Source organism: Strix aluco, chromosome 13, assembly GCF_031877795.1.
Source record: "Strix aluco isolate bStrAlu1 chromosome 13, bStrAlu1.hap1, whole genome shotgun sequence".
Classification (NCBI taxonomy): domain Eukaryota; kingdom Metazoa; phylum Chordata; class Aves; order Strigiformes; family Strigidae; genus Strix; species Strix aluco.
Window position 1 is genome coordinate 19,653,180 of NC_133943.1, and position 21,706 is coordinate 19,674,885.

A 21,706-nucleotide genomic window follows, 5' to 3' on the forward strand; every position below is an offset into this window, starting at 1 on the left:
TATAGGTTTCATTTTCAAATATGTATTATATGCCAAAGTCATCTTGGATTCTATGGGCTTAAGTTTATTTTTTATGGTCTTCTCATAGAACACAGTACAGTAATGTAGGGTATAAACAAAACCATTAACCAGAGATCAGGGCTTACATGCTAGTAAACCTTAGATGCTTTCAGACATCCCAAACTTCTGAAATTCACTTGTCTTCGGTATGAAAGTAGGTTTTTGTAGAAGAAGAGTAGTATGTCTAGGAAACACTACTGTATTTTTATCTGAAATAATATATGTAGGTTCTGGGTACCTCTTGAATCTGTTAAGTTATGTAATAAAAGCCTTGTAAGATTGAGATCTTTAATGTTTTTAGATCAACATGATGCATAAGTTTAAAACTGCATCTGTTTAAAGGGATTTATGACTAAAACTGCTTGTTTTTCTACAGAATTGTCTGGTGTTTCTCAGCTTGAAGAAGATCTGCAGTCATTATTGATCCTCTTTCTTGGCGTTACCATTTTTGAAGTGAAGTTTGCCTAGCTTTCTAGTGTGAGCTCTCTTTTCAGCCATCTTTAAAAAAAAAAAAAAGAAATTTTTTTTGATCCATAAAGTAGACAAACTATAGTTCTACAATGTCCAAGTCATTCCAGCAGTCATCTCTGAGTAGGGATTCACAAGGTCATGGGCGTGACCTCTCTGCAGGAATAGGCCTTCTTGCTGCTGCTACCCAGTCTTTAAATATGCCAGCATCTCTTGGAAGGATGAACCAGGGTACTGCACGCCTTGCTAGCTTAATGAATCTTGGAATGAGTTCTTCATTGAACCAACAAGGATCTCATAGTGCACTGTCTTCTGGTAGTACCTCTTCCCATAATTTGCAGTCTATATTTAACATTGGAAGTAGAGGTCCGCTCCCTTTGTCTTCTCAGCACCGTGGAGATGCAGACCAGGCCACTAACATTTTGGCCAGCTTTGGTCTGTCTGCTAGAGACTTAGATGAACTGAGTCGCTATCCCGAGGACAAGATTACTCCTGAAAACTTGCCTCAGATCCTTCTACAACTTAAAAGGAGGAGAGCTGAAGAAGGTTATGGTAGAGATGGCAGATCATCCACACGGGAACCACCGTACAGAGTACCTAGGGATGATTGGGAAGAAAAAAGGCATTTTAGAAGAGATAGCTTTGATGATCGTGGTCCTAGTCTCAACCCAGTGGTTGACTATGACCATGGAAGTCGTTCTCAAGAATCTGGTTATTATGACAGAATGGATTATGAAGATGACAGATTAAGAGATGGAGAAAGGTGTAGGGATGAATCTTTCTATGGTGAGACTTCGCATAACTATCATAAATTTGACAGTGAGTATGACAGAATGGGTCGTGGTCCTGGTCCTGAGAGATCTCTCTTTGAGAAAAAGAGAGGTGCTCCTCCAAATAGCAATATTGAAGACTTCCATGGATTCTTACCGAAGGGTTATCCCCATCTGTGCTCTATATGTGATATGCCAGTTCATTCTAATAAGGTGAGTTATGCACCAGATACTTCTATTTTCCTTTACGTTGTAGTACCTGTTCTGTTTTTACCTATTTCTTTATTTCTATAGCCTGGTTGCTTTTGAAATGATCTGAAAGTTGGTTTGAGAGTGAAAAAGGCACTTGGTTTATTTACAAGGTAATTGTTAACAAACATTGTAAACCAGGGCTTTACATTAATGTATTTTGTGTGCCCAGATTGCTTAACTTCAAGTCAAACAGCTATCATCTACTGGGATATCTTATTTATATTTTACATCTACATGTTCTCTTAACCACAAACATCTGGCATTCAAGAGGTTTTTGGGGTGGGTTTTTTATTTTTTTTGTTGGGTTTGGGTTTTTTGGCAGTGTGTCTACTGTGCTGTTCAGGAAGCCAGTTCAGCTCTCCTCCACATCTATCTTGATTGCTGATTTATATGTAGTTAAGATGCATTCTTGCACAGTTCTGCTTTTTCCCTGTCCAAAGGGAAAGAGTTAATGTAGAGCCCTGGAACTTATTTGCAAAAGTAAAAAACCACGTTTTAGATTAGCTCATTCTTGCCTTTTTAATTTCACTTTAACACTCTATCTCATACTATGGCTGAAATTTGTCGTCATTTTTCTCCTTTTCACAACTTTCTTAGACACTTCAGACTCACTTTTTATTGTCACATGTTGCATCTATCCCTGTAGACTCTCCGAGCAATCAGTCTGCTGTTGCAGTATCCTGCTCTGTGTTCCTAGTAGTGTTCTGTTCTTGGCTCGCCAGTAGAGTGGATCTTCGGGTATATTCGGTTATGCTGAGACTTCCCTCTTAGTTTATCCATGAGTAGTTCAACTCTCTGCAAAGGTAGCAGGTTACTCAAAATGGCCTGTTTATTCAGACGTTATTTTCAGAGCCTTCTCACTTTCAGCTTTTCCAATTTTACTCATCTTGCTGATTTTCAGTATACTAGGCAATTTAATTGGCTAATTGGCTAATACAATGCCCCTCTTGTCACAATTAGTGGCTAATGAGCTTGAAGGCCTTCAATTGAAAATATAATACATGCTATTACTGTAAAATTGATACAATGTGGAATTGCTGTTACTAACCATTTCTTTACAGTTACCTCTCAAAAAGCGCTGCTTCTGTACATCTAATCTTTTTGAAACACAGGAATTATTCTGTTCCTGCAAGGAATGATCAAACCAGTTTTAGAGCACACAACTGTATGACTGCAGCTGATCTGACAGTTTATGAACTTGTGTTGCTTTAATTACTTTGCATACAAAATAATCACAGTAATCCGGGTTTCTTGTCTCCTGTATTTGACATTTATTTTCATAAAAGGTTTTAAGTGTTAACAGTTTAGATACCATGCTCAGTTCTGTAAAAGGACTTCATTTGGTTAGATTGCAAACATAAACTTCTGAGGCCCTTGAAGATGGCAACCAGTAATCCTGTAAGTAGGGTTCTTTTTAGCACTTTATTTTAAAGCCTCATGGTTCTTAGTTTGCTTTGGTATGCAGATCTATTGAAAGGATATCCAACATGAAGTATCTTTCCAGGTATGAGAAATACCAAATTCTTTTGACAGCATAACTTACGTGGCTGACTTCTTCTGTAACATGTAAACCCATCTTTTTTTTAGGAATATGCTTTGACTTAAACTGCTAGTACACCATAAAATTGGTGATTGGATCATCTGTTTCTTATGACCCAAGTTTGGGGTTTGTTTCTAATTTCAGAAATCATGTCACTGCAAGAATTTTTCTCTTTCTCTCCTTTTTTCCTCTGCTTTGCATACCTAACAGTTACAGAATTTCTTATTTTGTCACCTACAAAATTGAATCAAGTAGAACTTAACTTTTAAAGTAATCTGATCTGAACCAAGACTTATGGAAAGCAGAAAGGGAATGCTTTTCTTAGCTGGGACAATGTAAACTTACTACTGCAGTATCAAAATCTCATTTTCCCCACCTCCAAATAAAAATATCATAGAAGATTTTTTTTTAAAGTGTATGATAAAGCAATGTGTATTTTAAGCATGAGCAAGAGGTTAAACACCCTTAATGTAACTTAAGCTGGCAGACGAGTCCTCTATTTTTTTCTTTTTTAGCAGTGTTCTTAATTGCTTCTTTAATTTGATGTGTATGTATTTTAAGACCCAGTTTGTTTTCTGTCTAATTATGAAGTAAATTGTGCCCCAGCTTTTTAGCCATTTTGTCAATCCTGATCCCTTTATCAGGGTATGAGATGTTTGACGTGGAGGGATTGTTTTCCCTGCCAAAGAAAAAGGCTGATGCAACATGAGCAGATGAAGAATTTGGAGGTTAAACACTTGAAATGGTGATACATCTCAAAGGAAGAACAGGGCCATGTCCCTAATAGAGGGCTATCTAAAATTAGGTGCTTAAGTTTGGCCTAATTTTTTGAAGAGCAGTGTGTCCTCTTGCATCAGTTGAGGGAAGAGGTAATCTGAGTTTTAAAAAACTCAGTTCAGATTTTCTCTAGCTTAACTTCAGGCATTCATGCTAACTAGTGTCTGTAAATATCTAGTGCCCTGAAACCTTGGAGGAGTAGTGCTCCAGACTGGGTAGAGGCAGGGATTAAAGGGAAGTCCAGAGTAAGAATTGTATTTAATAAAACGTTAATAACGTAGATGAACCAGTGTTCTGAAAACTTTCCTGGGGCGGGGGGTGAAATCCTAAATTATATGTCAGATCTCCCTGTTTCGCCAATTTAAAAGCATTTGAAGTGTAATGAGAATTAGATCTCTCAGACTTTGGCTCTAGTTTGCAGATAACTTCTACTTCTGTTTATAATATTTTTAAATTATGTGTTAAGACAGCTTCAAAGCACATTATATCTAGCAGAATCATCCACTGAGGCTTTACAGATTGTGCACCCTAATTTAGAGAGTTTTTTAGTGTTCAAAGGACTGGTTTCCTTAGTATTGTACTAAAACTTGCTAACAAGTTTTAAACTGAAGAAACTTTGTTTCTAAGTATTGAGTGTTTCAGGGATAGGTTTGCTTGGGGGTTTTGGTGGGGTTTTTTCATGCTAAATTGCCAGCGTATTTATTAATTTATAGTTGCAGAGCCTACGTCTTGTGCAGTTAAGAAAAAGTGGTGCTCTCATATTACAGCTTCTTGATAAAATGAAGGTTTGATCTTGCTCCACGTTATATCCTGTGTATCATGGAGTAATATTGTAGTGTAGCTTAATGACAGTACTTTGAGAGACTTCAAATCCAGGCTTTTCTGCTTTGTGGGAAGTGCAAGGTAGGCATTTAGCATATGGAAGCACTACAGTAAGCCTCAGGAGTGTCTCGTATCCAGAAGGATGGCTACAGTGTGGTGGAAATTAAAAATCAGGAAAGATGAGAGACTAGGAAAAACTAATTTGTGGGTGCTGAGCAGAAATACATGTGTAAGAAGAGACATGTAAAACAGTTGGCCAGTGCAGTATACATGTTCACAGTTGAAAATGTAGTTGGTAAGAGAAAATCTTTAGTTGTTAAACTGCCCCCCAAAGATCTATAATTACCCTCCCCTTCATTTCTCTGTGAACCTAAAGCAAACTTGCCCCGTGTGTCTCTGCTGATCTCTTTGCTTACTGAAGAGCAGCAGAGTGGAAATTAAGACTGTGGCTCACAGATGTGCAGCAGTGAAACTTCAAAGTTCTGTCACTTTACAAATGGAAATGTAGCACAAACTAATGCTGTTACTTGTAAGATTGTAAGGTTATGGAGATCAGGCACCGTGTACTTTGATAAAGGAGGAGTCCCCATGCCTTCTCTCTTGAAATAAATAACCCTTTGTAATCAAAACAGTCTGCAGAGAAAAAGTGGAAAGCCCTCATTCCTTTCTAGTGCTAAAACCAGAACCAGAAGGAGTTTTACCTGGCTGATTTGGTTTAATTCCATTATTCCTCCTTTGTACCATCTTGATCTCCTTTTTTTTTTTCTTTATTATCCCCCTCAAATGGTCATATATTTTTATATTTCACCAGTATACTTGTAGTTTGTCCTAGCTATGCACTTTCATTTCTTTTAGTCTTTCCTTTCTGAATTCCTTGCAATTTCTTGGCTGCTTTATGGTTCTAAAAACTTGAGTGTTTAGTTCACGTTAATCTTTAAAAGTCTGAGGAATGAAGCAGAGAGAGTGGAGGAAATTCTAAAAATACTGAAGACAAAAAAAAAAAATCTCAGCATCCAGTTCTAAAAGTTGAAATTGCAATGACATGCATGTATGCTGTAGCAGTTATCCCCTGGTAAGATTTGCACCCTGAGGCAGGGTCAAGCCCATAGATTGCAAGACATTTTTCATCAGACACCTTTTCACCCAGGTTAGGAGTTGAGGTAGGTCCAATTTCAGTGTCTCTTTAAAGCACTACAAAAAGAGATTTCGTTATCTGTGTACCTGCAAGACTTCAGCTTAGAAGAGAAGATACTGCGCTGTACAACGTTATGTTGTTAAAAATGGCTTGCCATATGTGGCTGTTAATTTTTAATTATTTACTTTGCTGCAGGAGTGGAACCATCATATCAATGGAGCGACTCACAGCCGACGTTGTCAGCTGCTGCTTGAAATGTATGAATTTGAAGTACAGTAAACGTTCTTGTGGCATGAGGGCATGTACAACTAAATAATGGCCAACTACATTGCACGAAGCAGGTTTAGAAAACATGCTGTGCCTTGTAGGAAATAAAAACAACTTAAAAGAATATCTTCAGGACAAAAAAGGGATCTCGGTTCCTAGCTTTCAAATCCTGCTGATATATATGTAAAGAGTTGGATCTTAACAGTTGAGAATCCGTTGTAATTTTTTTTACTAGTCACACCAACTTGTAAATTTTCCTGGTGAAACATACTGTGCAGTTTGGCTTATAAATTGGCAGACATGTTACATATAGGGTATGAAGTTTCTCATTAAGAATAGCACTTCTGATCTGTCGATAGAAACTGCTCGTGTGTCTTGCAGTGGGCAGTATTACCATCTTTTTTATCTGTATTAAGATGGAATGGTATCACTGCTTGTATGAAAGTTACTACATAGGTAGAGGAGATTGTATTTTTCTTACCTTCTCTTTTTTGTTTCTTTTAAGATACCCAGAATGGAATCCTGACAGTGATTCAGGACATGGAATGTAAGTAGTTACGACTTTTAAAGTACTTGTAACTTTTTTTACTTGAAGCAGAGGACATTCTTAACATTTTATGTGAAACAACACACCTCCTTTTCTTCAAATTGATACCTCCCTTTGTTTTCTACTAGCTGAAGAGCAGCCGTAAAAGTAGCTGAAGTTGATATCTCCTTAGATGCTCTGCAGAAATTAGGCTTTTTTTGAGAATGAAAGATTCACAGTTTTTTGGTTTAAAATTAAGGTGTGTTTTCCCCTCTTTCTAGGGGTGATCCCTTTATGTTACAGCAGTCCACAAACCCTGCACCAGGAATTCTGGGACCACCACCACCTCCATTTCACCTTGGAGGACCTCCTGTTGGGCCAAGAGGTAACATCAACAGGCACCTACTTTCACAAGACTTTAAATTCTTGATTTTTTTTTTCTTATTCTTTTTTTAATTTGTTACCAGTGTTTTAGAACAGCACAACAACACAGTCACTTTTCAGAGCAGTGGAACTGAAATACTTTAGTCCATCCCTGGCCAAAGACTGGTACTCAGATCCCACACTTTCACCTTTCTACCATCTGCTAACTACCAGCTGCATTATTTTGGCTGTTTTTTTAAATGTGTTTGATTAATCCACATGTGTTTTGGACTTGTATTTTTCCTGTCTAAAAGTTTTTTTTTATCTTCTGATTAGCTACATGTTGGTGGGTTTTTTTTTTGTGAAACTTGCAAGAATTCAATGACCTAAGTGTTTTTCCCCTTTAATTTCAAATGAATTCAGCAAATAAATTTGAATAGCAACTGACAAATGGGAAGATAGATGATGCAAGCCTCTTCTTCACAGGCAGGCAGGCTAAGAATCAGGTTCTTGCCTGAAGTTGTTACTTCCTACCTTTTAAATAGTTTGAGTGACTAAAAGAGCAAAACTAATTAATATACCTAGATATCCTGGCAGACTACAAGTATTTCAGATACTTAAAGGAATTTTTAGATGATAGATGCATTCATCCTTGATTTCATTAAAATAATACTGTTAATTTTTCAAAACATCTCAAACTTGACTTTGAGGCAAACTATCTGAAAGGCTTTTTTCAGGTGTTTGCTAGTAAAATGGGCATTATGATAGAATTGGTGTGTTTTAGAACCAAAACTAGGCATCTTTTTCTACACCGAAAACCTCAGTTGTAAAAAGTGTATCTTAGTTAAAGAGATCTCACGTCTTTTTTGTATGGAAACGTTTTGCTATAGCAAATCTTACTCTAAAACAGGAGAGATTTTTTTTTTTTTCAGCAGGCTTTAGTTATTCTCTGCTATTTCTGCATGTTAGTAAATGCAGCTCTTTCTCTAAACTGCACAGAATGATCAGGAAGGAGGACCTCAAGTTACAAAAGCTCTGAAATAAATTAACAGCCTGTTGTGGCTTAATGGCAGCCAGCAACTAAGCACCATACAGCCACTTGCTCACTCCCCTCACAGTGGGATGGATGAGAGAATCGGAAGAGTAAAAGTTAGAGAACTTGAGGGTTGAGCTAAAGACAATTTAATAGGGAAAGCAAAAGCCACACATGCAAGCAAAGCAAACCAAGGAATTCATTCACCACTTCCCATGGCAGGCAGGTGTTCAGCCATCTCCAGGAGAGCAGGGCTCCATCATGTGTAACGCTGACTTGGGAAGACAAACGCTGTGAACATCCCCCTGTCCTCCTCCTTCCCCCAGCTTTACACGCTGGGCATGACACCGTATGGTCTGGGACATCCCAGTTGGGGTCAGCTGTCCCGGCTGTGTCCCCTCCCAGCTCCTTGTGCCCCCCGGCCTGCTCGCGGGTGGGCTGGGGTGAGAGGCAGGAAAGGCCTTGACTCTGTGTAAGTGCTGCTCAGCAGCAACTACAACATCAACATCCCTGTGTTACCACACACTGTTTTCAGCACAAATCCAGAACATGGCCACATACTAGCTACTGTGAAGAAAACTAGCTATCCCAGCCAAAACCAGCACATAGCTGTTTCAGACTGTAATGAAATAATTATTTTTTTAAAACTTGATGTCATTCTGCTTTAGTATTACAAGTGACTTGTATATCTCTTAAGAACTTACGGACAGACATTTTAATACCAGTCTTACAAGCTGAAGTAAGCTTGCTCATTCTTTTAATTTCTTAAAGGAGCTGGAAATGGAAATATGCAAGGACCGAGACACATGCAGAAGGGCAGAGTGGTTAGTATTAAAAATTTGTTCATTTTTTTTAAACAAGCTACAATTTTATTACATACTTTTTGTTTGGTTTTCATATTTTTTTTAATTAATGGATTGTCTTTAAAAGCGAGATTTTAAGATTTATTTGTGTGGAAATACTGAAGCTTTGGAATAAGATTGGTGTTTCATTGTGCCAAGTACTCTATGAAATATTTGTTCCAAAACTGTACAGACTCTATTTAAACATTCTGTTATGATCAAGCTGTGGGATGTGAACGTACAGAAAGGCAGCTTCGGCATGGCAGGCATCTTCCTCTGGAGATCCATGGAGGTTCTGTGCCTTTTCTGTTCGTGCCTTGTGTTGGTTACCACTGAAAATTTAAAAAATAAATAAAAAAAATTATACAGAGCCTTTCTTTTAGGTTAACTGATACACATTTTTCTTTTCATGTTGTGGATACGTGCTTTGTCTTCAATAGGAAACAAGCAGAGTTGTTCACATCATGGATTTCCAGAGGGGAAAGAACTTGAGATATCAGCTGCTTCAGCTTGTTGAACCATTTGGAATAATTACAAATCATCTGATTCTAAACAAGATCAATGAGGTGAGATTAAGCCCTTCAGTACTGCTTTTGGCACTGCTTGGTGTCTTTAGTATGTGGTAACACCTGTGTCACCAAGGTCACATATGTGAAAGGAAGAGTGACTAGTATGTTTCTTTCCAGAAATTCTGTAGTACTGCATTTTAAGTTAAATATCATTAAAAAATCCTTCTTGCTGGTGGTTCATAGTTTTCTCAAAAATACAGTATGCTTGCAAATTCTGTTCTTCTAATATTCTCTGAAAACTTACTTGGTCATAGTTGGTATTATACAGTGTCATATTTTGAAGAGTGGAAAAAGCCAGTATCATAGAAGAGAAAAACCAGGAAGCAGTTGAATGTTCTGAATCCAAATCTAGGTGGAGTGTAAACAAACCAAATAGCTCTGTTTGTGCACTTAAATAAAGTATGTGATGTTTATGCCAAGTTCTGCAGGTCAGTTAATGTTGTAACCAAAAGGCAGTTTTCATTTTTGATGCAGCTATTTTTATGGGAAAGCAAGGAAGAGCTTGAGATTTTAAACAAAAATACTGATTCTTGAAGGAGTAGCTCTTAACTTGTTTTTATATGATTTCAGGCATTTATTGAAATGTCAACCACTGAAGATGCCCAGGCTGCAGTAGAATACTATTCAACAACACCTGCACTGGTGTTTGGTAAACCAGTCAGAGTCCACTTGTCACAGAAATACAAAAGAATAAAGGTAAAACACTTCTGCTTTTTTTTAAATCTGGGGCAGTCAGTGTTATGAGGTCATTGCATTTAAGTTATTTTTAATTTATGTACTTCTCAGCTGTATGAACTTGAGACAATCACCCATGTATATTTTATATAGTATATACTTAAAAAAAAAATATTCCCTCTTAATTTTAGAAACCTGAGGGTAAACCTGACCAAAAAACTGAGCCGCCAAAACCAGAACTTGGTCGTGTGATTCACCTCAGCAATTTACCTCATTCGGGATACTCTGACAACGCAGTACTCAAACTGGCTGAACCGTATGGAAAAATTAAGAACTACATCCTCATGAGAATGAAAAGCCAGGTAACTGACCATAGGAACACTTACATGTGTGAACATTTGAAACTAAGGTTTTTAACTGGGAAGAAATGATGTGCCGTTAATTGGTGCATGTGTAGACTTCCTGCTCTAGCAGATATGAAAATTATTAGAGGCCTCTGTAGGTGGTGTTCTGCTATCTAGCTTACTGGGAAATGTTACTGTAACGTGAGCTGCTTTAAAAGAAACAGGCCTCAGCTGTGAAGAAGGTATACTTAGCTTTCAGGCTTATTTTTTTTTGTTATGCAGATTTCTAGGAGTCTTAAAACTTTAAGGCTGAAAAAACACTAACAAATATATTCTGCTATTGCACATTTCCTTCACTTACCCTTTACTTTTCATTCTTCAAAACTAAACAAAAGCAGCCCTGCTGTGACTCCCTAACATTAAAAAATGATGTTTGAAGATAGTGCATTGCATGTGTATAGTAAAATGCTTTGGATGTGCATGTACATGATTTCTATAAATACACAGGAGTTTAAAATATTTAGTTCTCAATTTTTTTTCAGCTTTGCTGTCCCAGTTTGTTGCTCCCTTGAGTTAAATAGGAAATTCCAGCACTTTTTCAGAGATGAGTGCCTGAATCCCCTAATGCCACACTCGTGAAGTGAAAAATTACTAGAATATTGTATGACCCCTAGGAAGTCCTCCCTGACCTTATTTCACTAGAAAAATAAAATCCCTTGCTGTCTGAGTTGGATGCAGAAACAGCTTTCTTCTGTCTGCCAATGATACTTTATCCCAGATGTGTTTTTAAAAGCTTGTTCATCAAACTTCGTGTGTCATAGGCTTGTTTCTTGGAGGAACATCTTGCAAAGCAGGGCTTACAGACCAGCAGTTACTGCCTTTCTGTTTCAGGCTTTTTTAAAAAAATAAAATACTGGGGTAGTTTCTTAGCTACCCTGGAATTCCCAGATACTGAAGCACCAAATATATTAATTTCATTGTCCAGATGCTTTTTATTTGGAATCATATTTTACTTTATGGTGACCTTTTTTTGCAGGTTATTTAAATGCCTGTTGTTTAACTTCAGAGCTCTCTATGGGACAGATACTGCAGAATTGAAAAGCTGGGGTAGATAGAGCACTTTGGTAAACTTTTAAAAGCATGGCTAATTTGAGAGGATGGATATAGCTGAATCTCATAATTTTGTTTCAGCATTTGGAAGTGCTGTGTTTTAAATTAAGTAGTTTTGCCTACAAAAGTGTTGTGTATTTCATACCAGTTTAATGTGTGTGTGTTAATCTTTTTCAGGCTTTCATTGAGATGGAGACAAGAGAAGATGCTTTAGCTATGGTTGAGCATTGTGCCAACAAAGCTCTTTGGTTCCAAGGCAGATGTGTGAAAGTGGATTTATCTGAAAAATACAAGAAACTGGTGTTAAGGGTAAGTAGTGGTTTTAGTCTTTTAGTTGTAGTTGAAGGTGTAAAGTGAAGTAGAAGACTGCTGTCACTTACTGAGAATTTGATGCCAATTGTAAAATGGAAGGATTTGCTTTAGTATTTTCCGGCTACTTAAGTGCAGTTACTTAGCATGAGTGTAGTGTTATGAGGCTTAGAACAAAGTTAAAATTTCTCCATTTAGTATGTTCTGTAATGTGGGTTCCTTTTTCCTCAGCCTCCTCTGAAAATGGTCGTTGAGTAAAATCAAGCTGGGTGGCAGAACTATGTACTCGTACATTGTGTGCTTAATTCTTGGCTTTTCTTTTCCTAGCTGCTGGTCAGTTTGTCCATTTTGTTGTACGCATACTGTTGTGTACAGAAAAAAGAAAAAGGTTCTTAGGGATGCCTTTTTAAACTATGAAGTATTACAACAGGATGTGTTTCCTCTGTTAGATGCTATCCAAAACCTTTTTTCTTTAGCACCAGAAAGCTTTTTGATCCCTGTTGGGGATGCTAACCCCAGCTACCTAGATAGGTTGATTGTCTTATGATCTATTTTTTAAGAATAAACTTTGTCAAAACTTAGAATGTAACTGCACTTTTGCATGTGCATTTCATATAAAGGGGGGAAGGTGTGTGAGCTGGCACAGGCAAGACACAGGAACAACCACAAAATACAGATGAAATGCAAAGAGTAAATTTATTCTCACTACCTTGTGACCCAGGGGATCTCTGCAGCAGCACCCAGGCAGAGGCACGCAAGCAGGGGCGCAGGCACCGCAGAGCTCAGTCCTTGCTAGCCAGAAAGAGGAGAAGAGAGAGAAGATCTCGAACCTGCTGCTTTCACCTGTATATATCAGGGATTTTTGCAGACATGGTTTTCCAGCGTGCTTTGATCTTTCCCACAGCAAGGCAGGAATCTAAGGATGTTCAATAAGGGGCCTCTGAGTCTATCACAGGGCCTGTGTTATTGAAACACAGATGTTCTACTTGTCCAACCTAAAAAACTAAACAACAAGTAGTATGATACATGTGTTTTGCTACACCCCAGCTGCAAGTCACTCCAGCGTGTTTACGAGTCTCCTCGCCAATCTTCCATTATATTCCCACAGAAGGGTTGGCTGATAGCTTTTTTTGACGTAACACCAGGCTACCACTCTTGCAATTATAAGACATTCTCCATCAGACTAGGACACTAGGTAGAAAGACAGAAGAAATCTGAACTGTCAAGCTGTCTCAAAAACAAAAGCTTTCTATTGTGGAGTATGAAGAAATCTTACTATTGCACATGATCATGCACCAATAATGAACACTTTGTGGCAAATTCAAATACTTAACCAATGCACTGAATAGTTTTCCATGTTACTGCCACACAAGTGGAATTTCCTATTCAGTAACTCATAAATAAGTGAAATGTTGTGAGTCTGCTAAAGCTTTCCATGTAGCTCAGTGCTAATGATAGGGAGAAGAGTATGGATTAAGACTGATTTGTGCCATCGCCTGCACCACAGTGTATCAGTTCATAAACAAAAGGAGAATTGTATACGATTTTTTTGGAGCAGGACATCCCATTTGTTTTGTATTGAATAACTGATAATTACTGTGAATAAAGACATGGGCTTTCTAGGTTGGTAAGGTCTTGTCTAAGATAATAGCAGTTTATTAATTGGTAGGTGGGCATGGTAAAAGAGTACCTGTGGATTAATGTAACTGGAAGTGCTTGGCTGGATTGTGTGGTCTGGTCTGAATTGGTGTTGCAACAGTTGTATAAAAAATACTCTATTGTGACTTGAAATTTTTTTAAATTTTATTTTAGATTCCAAACAAAGGAGTTGAACTGCTGAAAAAGGATAAAACTAGGTAATTTCCTATTGCTAAAGCATGATGTTGTTTAAAAAAAATATGAAAATACCTCATCCAGAGTGTAGAAATCATGCAGAAGACGGGAGGCAAGCTCTGAGATCAAATTGTTGTTTGCTGTGCCTTGAGATTAATTGTTTCTGATATGCTACCTACCCTCTTCCTCTAATGGTGGAGATTTCACAGCCTCTTCAGGCTCCTCAGGAAATCTTTTCCAGTCATTAATGAGCCTTGCCTTCCTGCAATTTAAACCCATGAGCAGTTGTTGTCCTTTCTTGTAAGGACAGTCCCTCCTTGCAGCAGCCTTTTGCATATTTGAAGAATGGTATCCTTCAAGGTTTCCCTCAACCTTCCATTTTCTGAACTAAAACACAGTCTTTTCCAGGCTTGTCTAGAAAAATTACCTACCTTTTTTTTTAGTAATTTCTGGGCTCTCTTCAGGTTTACAAGCAAGTATTCTTTGTTCTTTACAGAAAGAGAACATATTCTCCAGACAGCAAAGATTCTCCAAGTGATAAGAAGTCTAAAACAGACGCTACTCAGAAACCTGAAAGTGGCAGTGTAGAAGATAAAGTGAAAGAGGAGAAACAAGATGATGCTGCTGAGCCATCGGGCACTAAGAGTAGTGAACAGGCAGACCAAGATGAGCCTAGTTTACTCCTTGAATCTGAAGATGAGTTGCTAGTGGACGAGGAGGAAGCAGCAGCACTGTTAGAAAGTGGCAGCTCAGCAGGAGATGATGCAGATGTTGCCAATTTAGCAGATGTGACTACAGAAGAAAAAAAGGACACAACTGATGATGTGACCGTAAAAACTGAGGGGAATGTTGTGGCCAATCCAGCAGCAAAGAAAAAGCTTAAAAAGGTAATCATATAGCAAGGTACCTGAGTGTGGAAAACCCTATGTAACTTCAGTAGCACACCACAGTACATTCTATTTCAGATCTTTTTCTGTGGGTCTTTAAACACATGCATGGCACACCTGTCTGAAGAGAAACAGCTGTTAAAGCTCCTGTGAAGAAAATGGAAGATCCCATTGGATGCAACTTGCAAATGGAGTCAGTCACTGTTTCTGTTTTGACAGAAACCGTTAACCTTCTACCCATATCGCTTCCTGGGGTTTTTCTTGCCTTTCTCTTCACCCCTTTTTTGACTAGTACTAAGCAGCCAGGAACTACTTTCTCCTGAGCAGTTTCTTGTGGGACTGGCTGTAGTTACTCTTTTGAGCACAGAGCAGAACAACGGCATTCAAAAAATTATTTATCTGGGACTTGAGGCTAATCTAGACTTGGACAAAATTGTATGTACGACTACATTTTATGCTTAGCCAGAAAGGTAGGCAAGTCCATTTGTGGTTAGCTAAGGCCCACTTCCAATTGGAGGAAAAAAAAATAGTTTCAAGGTGTCCTCAGTCATAGGCTACTTGCTCTGAATTTCCTTTTTCTCACCAGATGATCCCACACTTTCATGGTTTTTTATGTCCTACTAGCTGCTTTTTTAATCACACTCAGTTATGTGGAGTAGCATGCAAAGGTTTAGTAACTTTATGAACTTGGTATGTTGTCTTGCAACAAAGTAAGGCATGTTCCTTATTCTTAATGAATGAAGTGTGCATGGTTTTCAATTTGGGGGGATCCTTCTATCAGAAAGCTAGGTACATGGTGTTGGGATTAATACTGCCGATGCAAACGGCAGTGGTTACTTGTTATTATGTGGGTATGTTATGATAAACTGCCTCAAAACCCAAACTTGCTTCCTTGAAGACCTACATTCTTAGAGCACAGATATAAAGCTAATGCTGTTTCAGTACTACTCAAGGTTGCTGTTAAGCATGTGGAATACTGATGTCTCTGTATCAGCAGGAATGTTTAAAAACAAAACAATTCAGTCAGATTCACTTTTAATGAAGCTGGATTTTAAGAGACTTCCATGGCTTTGGTGGTTTTGGGGTGGTTTTTGGTTTGGTTGGGTTTTTTAAATGCAAAAGCTCTAAGCTCTTGGTTGAAAAAAGAGCTCTTAATTTCTTTAAATGAACTTTCATACTGTTAGTGAGCACGGAGTTGTTCTTGTGAGGTTTTACCTTTTACACAGGCATAAATTTGAGGATCTTGTGGGACTGTCTTTAGAAACAAAACTTGTGCATTCCAAAATGACTTCCACTTAAAATACTTATGTTAGAAGGACTTTCAAAGTAAGAATATTAAAAAAATACTGAAATTCTCAAGTTGAAGATCCCATGTTGATAGGATAAAACAGTGGACCCTCATGATGCAAAAAAAAAAAAATATTCTGAAATTGAGCACTTGATTCTGGGACAGTGGAGTACATTTTTAAAAGAGCTTCTTACACTTCTGCATGCTTGAGTAACATTTTGAATGAGTGAGGTAGGTCTTGAAGGAAGAATTTGAGCATTTTTCCAGGGAATTTGGAGAAGATGTTTCTCTTCTGAAAATTAAGACAATTTGAGGGAACCGTTTAAGAATAAGCTGACATAAGGAAAACGTTTTCTCAACAGCGATACGTGGGTGGCTTTCCGCGGAGCATGGAAGGTTTTGTCACTCTAGATGAGGTTGGCGATGAAGAAGACTCGGATCATCAAAAACTCCGCAAGTCAGGTTTGGCAGTAAAATCTGCTGGCAAAAATGATGATAGTTTGGCAGAAATCAAGGTAGACAAGATTGAGGAGCCAGAGCAGGAAAACGAAACGTTAGAAAATGGAACCAAAACCGAAGACAATTTGAAGGCTGAAACTGTTGAAGCTTCTGATACCACAGCAGCACAGGATACTGAGAAGAATGCCCATGAAAATACAGACACCCAGGATGAACAGGAAACAAAGAATGTCCAGGAGAAATCTCTTGTTCCAGATGAATTTAGGATTGGGCCATACCAGCCAAACATTCCTGTTGGTAAGGCTACTTCCATTTCTTCTCAAATACGTGTCTCTGCATTGCAGTAGCATTTCTCATTTCATTTGACTTTTATTTCTGGCAACACATTGCCTCTGAGCCTTTCATTATAGGGCTTCCCACTCTTCTCCCTTTCTTCACTCTTCCCCTAACCCTAGTATTTTCATTCTTTTTTACCTTATTTTCATACAGTTCTCCATAACACTTTCCTTAGGCAGAAATTAAATCGGAAGAGGTATATTTCAGCAACACAAATTCAATTAATAGCACAAATCACAGTAGTGGTAATAGTTTAGTTTCATCCTAAATACTCAGAACTCAGAAACTGATCACAGAACGTTCTTAGTTCTTTTGAAGGAACCAATAAAATGGACCCTTAATCTGAAAGTTTGTTTTTAAATTTAAAAAAAAAGTCTGCACATATTTAGTTATTACTAGGCCCTGGCTTGACTAAACTAAAACAAGGACTTTTAAAGATAAAGCAGCTTTTAATGTAAAGTGACTTATGGTTTTAAGATTTAGCTGAAATGACATATGACATTAAAAGAAATGATGTAGAGTAGATCTCTTAGTTTATTTTGTGGTGTTTACTTCTCTAGGTGTGAATTATGTGGTACCCAAAACAGGGTTTTATTGCAAATTGTGTTCCCTGTTCTACACAAATGAAGATGTTGCAAAAAAGACCCATTGCAGCAGCCTTCCTCATTATCAAAAGTTGAAGGTAAGGCAAAAACTTGTTCATTTTAAATGGCGTGATTCTTTCCTGGGGAATAGATCTGAATGAGACTGGACTGAGGAGAAAAAAAAAAAAAAAACCACAACAAAAAAACACCCAAAAACCCCAACTTTCAGGAAGTGGAAATTGGCTTATTCTATAACTTAACTCAAGTTAGACCTCTCCAAAACTTCATCTTGTGAAAATAATACACAGGATACACATTTTAAAGATGGGCTCCAGCATTTTTTTTGTAAATTTGGATTAAAGAGGGCGCTCTGATTGGAGTAAAGGCCAGGCGTAGAAGTAGTGGTGCAGAGTAAATACAGATGACTCAAATCCCTTCCAGTTGTCCCTTTGAGAATGTTTTTAACCAGTCAACAGAGCTTAAGCTGAAGTTTTTATAGATTTAAAAATCCATATTTGCAACTTCTGACTTTGTGAGCATGTTTTACAATTTCTAATTGGATTAGGTATCACATGATTGCATGGCACGAATGATAATGCTGCTGCTCTATCTTTGTGTACTGTGAGCTGCTTTTAAATATCGCCTCCAAGAAAGGGAAATCCTAAACAAAATTCTAATAATAATGCAGTGTTCACATAAATTGATTTCATATCAGTTGATTATTGAGCTGAAAACAAACCCCGGGGGTTCCATAGAAAAGAAGGTGGCATCTCAGACTCAAAGTGTTTGCTTTCTTCCTTGCAATAATAGGGAACCCTAAACAAGTACAGGGCCCTGGAAGGCAAATGGCACAAACAAATGTCACAAAGCAAACAACATTATGAAGGAGTAGATCAGAAAATCAGTTATCATGCAGAGTCTTGTAGTAAGAAAAACCCACCTCATCCATCACCCATAGCTTTTTTTTTTCTTTTTTTCCATTGAGGTATCTGATTATGAGACTTTAAAGACTTGATGTAAAAGGGGAAGTGGGGGAAATAGTCCCAGTTTATTAACTTTCTCACTTCAGTGAAACATGATTTGAGTTGCTTTTTCCATGGCACAAATGACTAGCAAGCTGCTCTTGAATGGCTTTGTAACACTGGTGTGGTTTTAGAATCAGGGAAGGAAAGTGGGGAATGCAGCTTTTGTTTCACAATGGCAAGGCACTTCTCTAGCTGGGAGTCTCGCTCACTTTGAGAGCAAATGAGTAAATAAACAGATTAATTGATAGTGCTACCAAATGTCATCAAAATGATAACAAATTCCTTAAACTTCCAAAATAACCCTTCTCTAGGGAGGGGAGATATTTCGTCCCTGGCTTTATAGATGGCTAATTCCAACCAGGTAAGTGGCACAATTGCTGTCACAAGTCCATGACAAAATTGAAAGTAGTTCTTTTGGCTTGCCCGCCTGGGGGGAAGGCATTAACGGCAGGCAGAGGCTGCCATTTGGTGTTCACTAGTGGCAAGCTGGATAAGGTGGTGCTTCAGAGGAGCTCCACTTCAGTATGTGGAGAAGTGCCAGTCTTGTAGTTATGACCTTTGCAGTTAATACCTGAAAATTGAATTTCTGTTTCTATTATTGATGGCATGACTGAGAAACTCTTTAAATATATCCAAAATATGATTGCTTTCTTTTAACAGAAAATTCTGGATAAAATGGCAGAAGACCACAGGCAAAAGAAAGAAGCTTAAAAGGAAGGAAGGATGTAAGGAAAACAGTGGCTTTGTTTTTAATGTTAATCTTTTTTAAAAGCAGTACAAGTAGTAGACGGAAATACTGTATTCTTTTTTTGTTTTAGTGAAATACAGTAGGCATTATAGGTCTGTTCACGTGTTAAATGTTGTAGCAAAAAGCATATGCAGTTAAGTTAATGACAAAAAATTTGTTCTTAATGTGAGAATGGCAACAAGTTTTTGTTTTGACACTTCAAGCTATTAAAGAAAAAAATCTTACACCCTCGTGGATAGCTCATCTATGGGAAGAAGACTTCATTTAAGTGAAATTTACTGCTTTCAAGCTTCAGAAATTGTCTTTCAATTCCATTCTCAATAAAAATTAAAAAGTAACACTGTATTTTATTTTATCTAGAACATTCCATATTTGTCTGAGCCTAGCAGATATTTAATTTTGAGTGTGTAAGGCTGTCATTGCATTTCACTTTTGAGACGTCTTTAAATGTAAGTTGCATTTTTAAATGTTGAATTGCAGTTTCTTTTAATGTCATTGCTGTTGTATAGCAAATAGAACAATTAGTGATTAGTCAGCTTTACAACTTTGTGATTTTTTTTCTTAGCTCTTGATAGACTTCCCTATTCAGCTATTCCTTGTATTTTTAGTGAAAAGTAAATGCCCATTCTCCTCTGACCAGTATTATTTCCTTGAGCTCTTCCTGCTTTTACTTGAATCTTGTAGCTGTCATACATCTCTAGTATATTCAGAAGCAGCATTTGAGTCCTGAAATGTAAAAAGGTATCTTTATATTCTTCACATGTAATTTTTTCATACCTGCATTTTAAAATCGTTTTGGTTAAAATCTGGTTTTGTCAAGAATCTTTAGAACTGTGCTCTTAATGTACCTGCACATGTGAGATGTGAACAGGAATTTGCATGTGTAACCTGTGTTTATCTGTAGTTTTTGTTATTTACTGCTTATTTGTGAATTCAGGTTACTAAAGTGATTTACCAATAAACAAGGCTAGGCAACAGTAATTTGTTATAGATGTTTGGCATGTTAACCAATGTGTCTACTGAACTCTTTACTCCTGTGTTCATGATACCACACTGAAACTCTAGCTGTCTTTTTAAAATTTGCATGTTTTAACACCTGTGATTTAGCAGCTTACTGCATAACTTTTCTTTCTCTTTCCTAAAACCTCTTTCGTTTCCAAACAAATTAAAATATCACTTGTTAAAACACTGGTAGGTATATTCTGCTGACAGTTTTTATTTCTTGAGTTTTATGGTATTTTCATCAAAGCTGAAGTTCAAGCTACATCATGTTCACGTGGATAAATTGACTAGGGACAATTCCTTCAACCTGTTGAGCCTCATGGCCAACAGGGAGGCTGCAGTGCTAAGACAGGTTTTCAAATGTAGGAGGATGAATCTTGATGAAGTTCATTTACTTAAGCAGATAGACACAAGATGGTGTGTTTTGTGGAAGTAAAGTCTTGTAACTTTCTGCTGTTGCACCCTCAAAAAAGGGAAGGTGTGAAATCCCTTTTGTGCAAGAATTAAGTAAAACTTCCAACATCTCATACTGTGATGGTAGCAGTTTCTCTGGGGATTTGGTATAATGTTGAAATGCTAATAAGTAGCTACGGCTGCAGACTTTATTTAAATAGCATATCCCCATTATAAAATCTTACCGTGCAATGACTCATTCTTGCACTTTTACAAAGATAAATTACTGCTTTGTACATGGCACTCATTAGTATGCAAAGTTTTGTTTGTGTTTGGATTAAATTTATTAAATGTAATGCAGTGATATAGTCTTAAAATGACTCTACAGCTTTCCTAGGCCCCTGAAAGAAAGTGCAAGCAACAGCTGCCCTGCAGTCAGTTCTATTTTGACTAGTCACAAGGATGTATTTGGACGGCCACTTGCTTATGATGACATTTGTCATTCATCTGTCTCCAAGAGGCTGCTTAGTTCATCAGCCAAGCAGAGGATGTGACTTCAGAGCGCTGGGGCCATGTTTGGCAGTCATCCCCCTGCTCTCTGAAGGTGGTTCATAAAAATTTATTCTGAAGGTCTCTACCTCCCCCAAGCATTTTAACAGTTTCATTACAACACGCAGTTAAGATTAACGTATTAAAATACTAGAGGTCTGTATGTCTTATTTTTAAAGTAGCCTTTCCTCAGCTATTACCTGCATCTTAAATAGCTGTGTAGGTCACTGATCCTGCACCTACTGTCCTCTCCCTGTTGTAAATGCTAACCTGTGTAACTGCCAGGGATTGAACTGTTGGAGAATGTTACATCATGTTTAGTGTCTAAACAAAGAATTCCCAGGCATAAAGTGACTGTGGCATAGTTGAACTTAAGACGTTTCAACACTCAGTTTCTGGTATCAGCAGATGTCAGATGCCTAATGCATATACTTTCAAAGCCCTGATAGCTGTATCTAATTCTTCACACCTGTATGTGTGCAACATGATGCTTTTATCCATCAGAAAATAGTCAAACAAACCTAATCTGCTTCTGAAAAATGTTGTTTACATGCAAAGGGCAGGGAAAGAATACATGCCTTACACTAATTTCTGATGAAGGCATCAGAATAACTTGATCTTGAGGACAGATGCCAGGAACACACTTTGGTGGCAGATTGATATGTGGTCTTGCCAGGGGCTGCTTACTCTTTGGAGATAACTGTATCTGTACTGTGGAGGGGTGATGGGAAAGCATGCGG

At 37.7% G+C, this 21,706-nt stretch overlaps 1 protein-coding gene across 9 annotated transcripts in view; it reads left to right on the plus strand.

Moving 5' to 3' along the window:
* MATR3 (matrin 3) overlaps positions 1-20,003 on the plus strand; it is a 28,197-nt gene extending 8,194 nt beyond the window's left edge. For 5 of the 9 annotated variants that reach the window (XM_074838817.1, XM_074838814.1, XM_074838815.1 and 2 more), the window contains exons 2-15: positions 437-1,511; positions 6,020-6,081; positions 6,597-6,638; positions 6,899-7,002; positions 8,785-8,837; positions 9,296-9,421; positions 9,995-10,120; positions 10,291-10,461; positions 11,731-11,862; positions 13,675-13,718; positions 14,192-14,582; positions 16,233-16,626; positions 17,226-17,347; positions 18,935-20,003. In XM_074838817.1, coding sequence (XP_074694918.1) covers positions 621-1,511; positions 6,020-6,081; positions 6,597-6,638; positions 6,899-7,002; positions 8,785-8,837; positions 9,296-9,421; positions 9,995-10,120; positions 10,291-10,461; positions 11,731-11,862; positions 13,675-13,718; positions 14,192-14,582; positions 16,233-16,626; positions 17,226-17,347; positions 18,935-18,985 — 2,709 coding nt within the window. In that variant the 5' untranslated portion in view covers positions 437-620 and the 3' untranslated portion in view covers positions 18,986-20,003. The remainder of the gene's footprint in view (positions 1-436; positions 1,512-6,019; positions 6,082-6,596; positions 6,639-6,898; positions 7,003-8,784; positions 8,838-9,295; positions 9,422-9,994; positions 10,121-10,290; positions 10,462-11,730; positions 11,863-13,674; positions 13,719-14,191; positions 14,583-16,232; positions 16,627-17,225; positions 17,348-18,934) is intronic. The other 4 variants (XM_074838819.1, XM_074838823.1, XM_074838820.1 and 1 more) reach the window with 2 other exon arrangements.
* Positions 20,004-21,706: the final 1,703 nt, after the last annotated feature.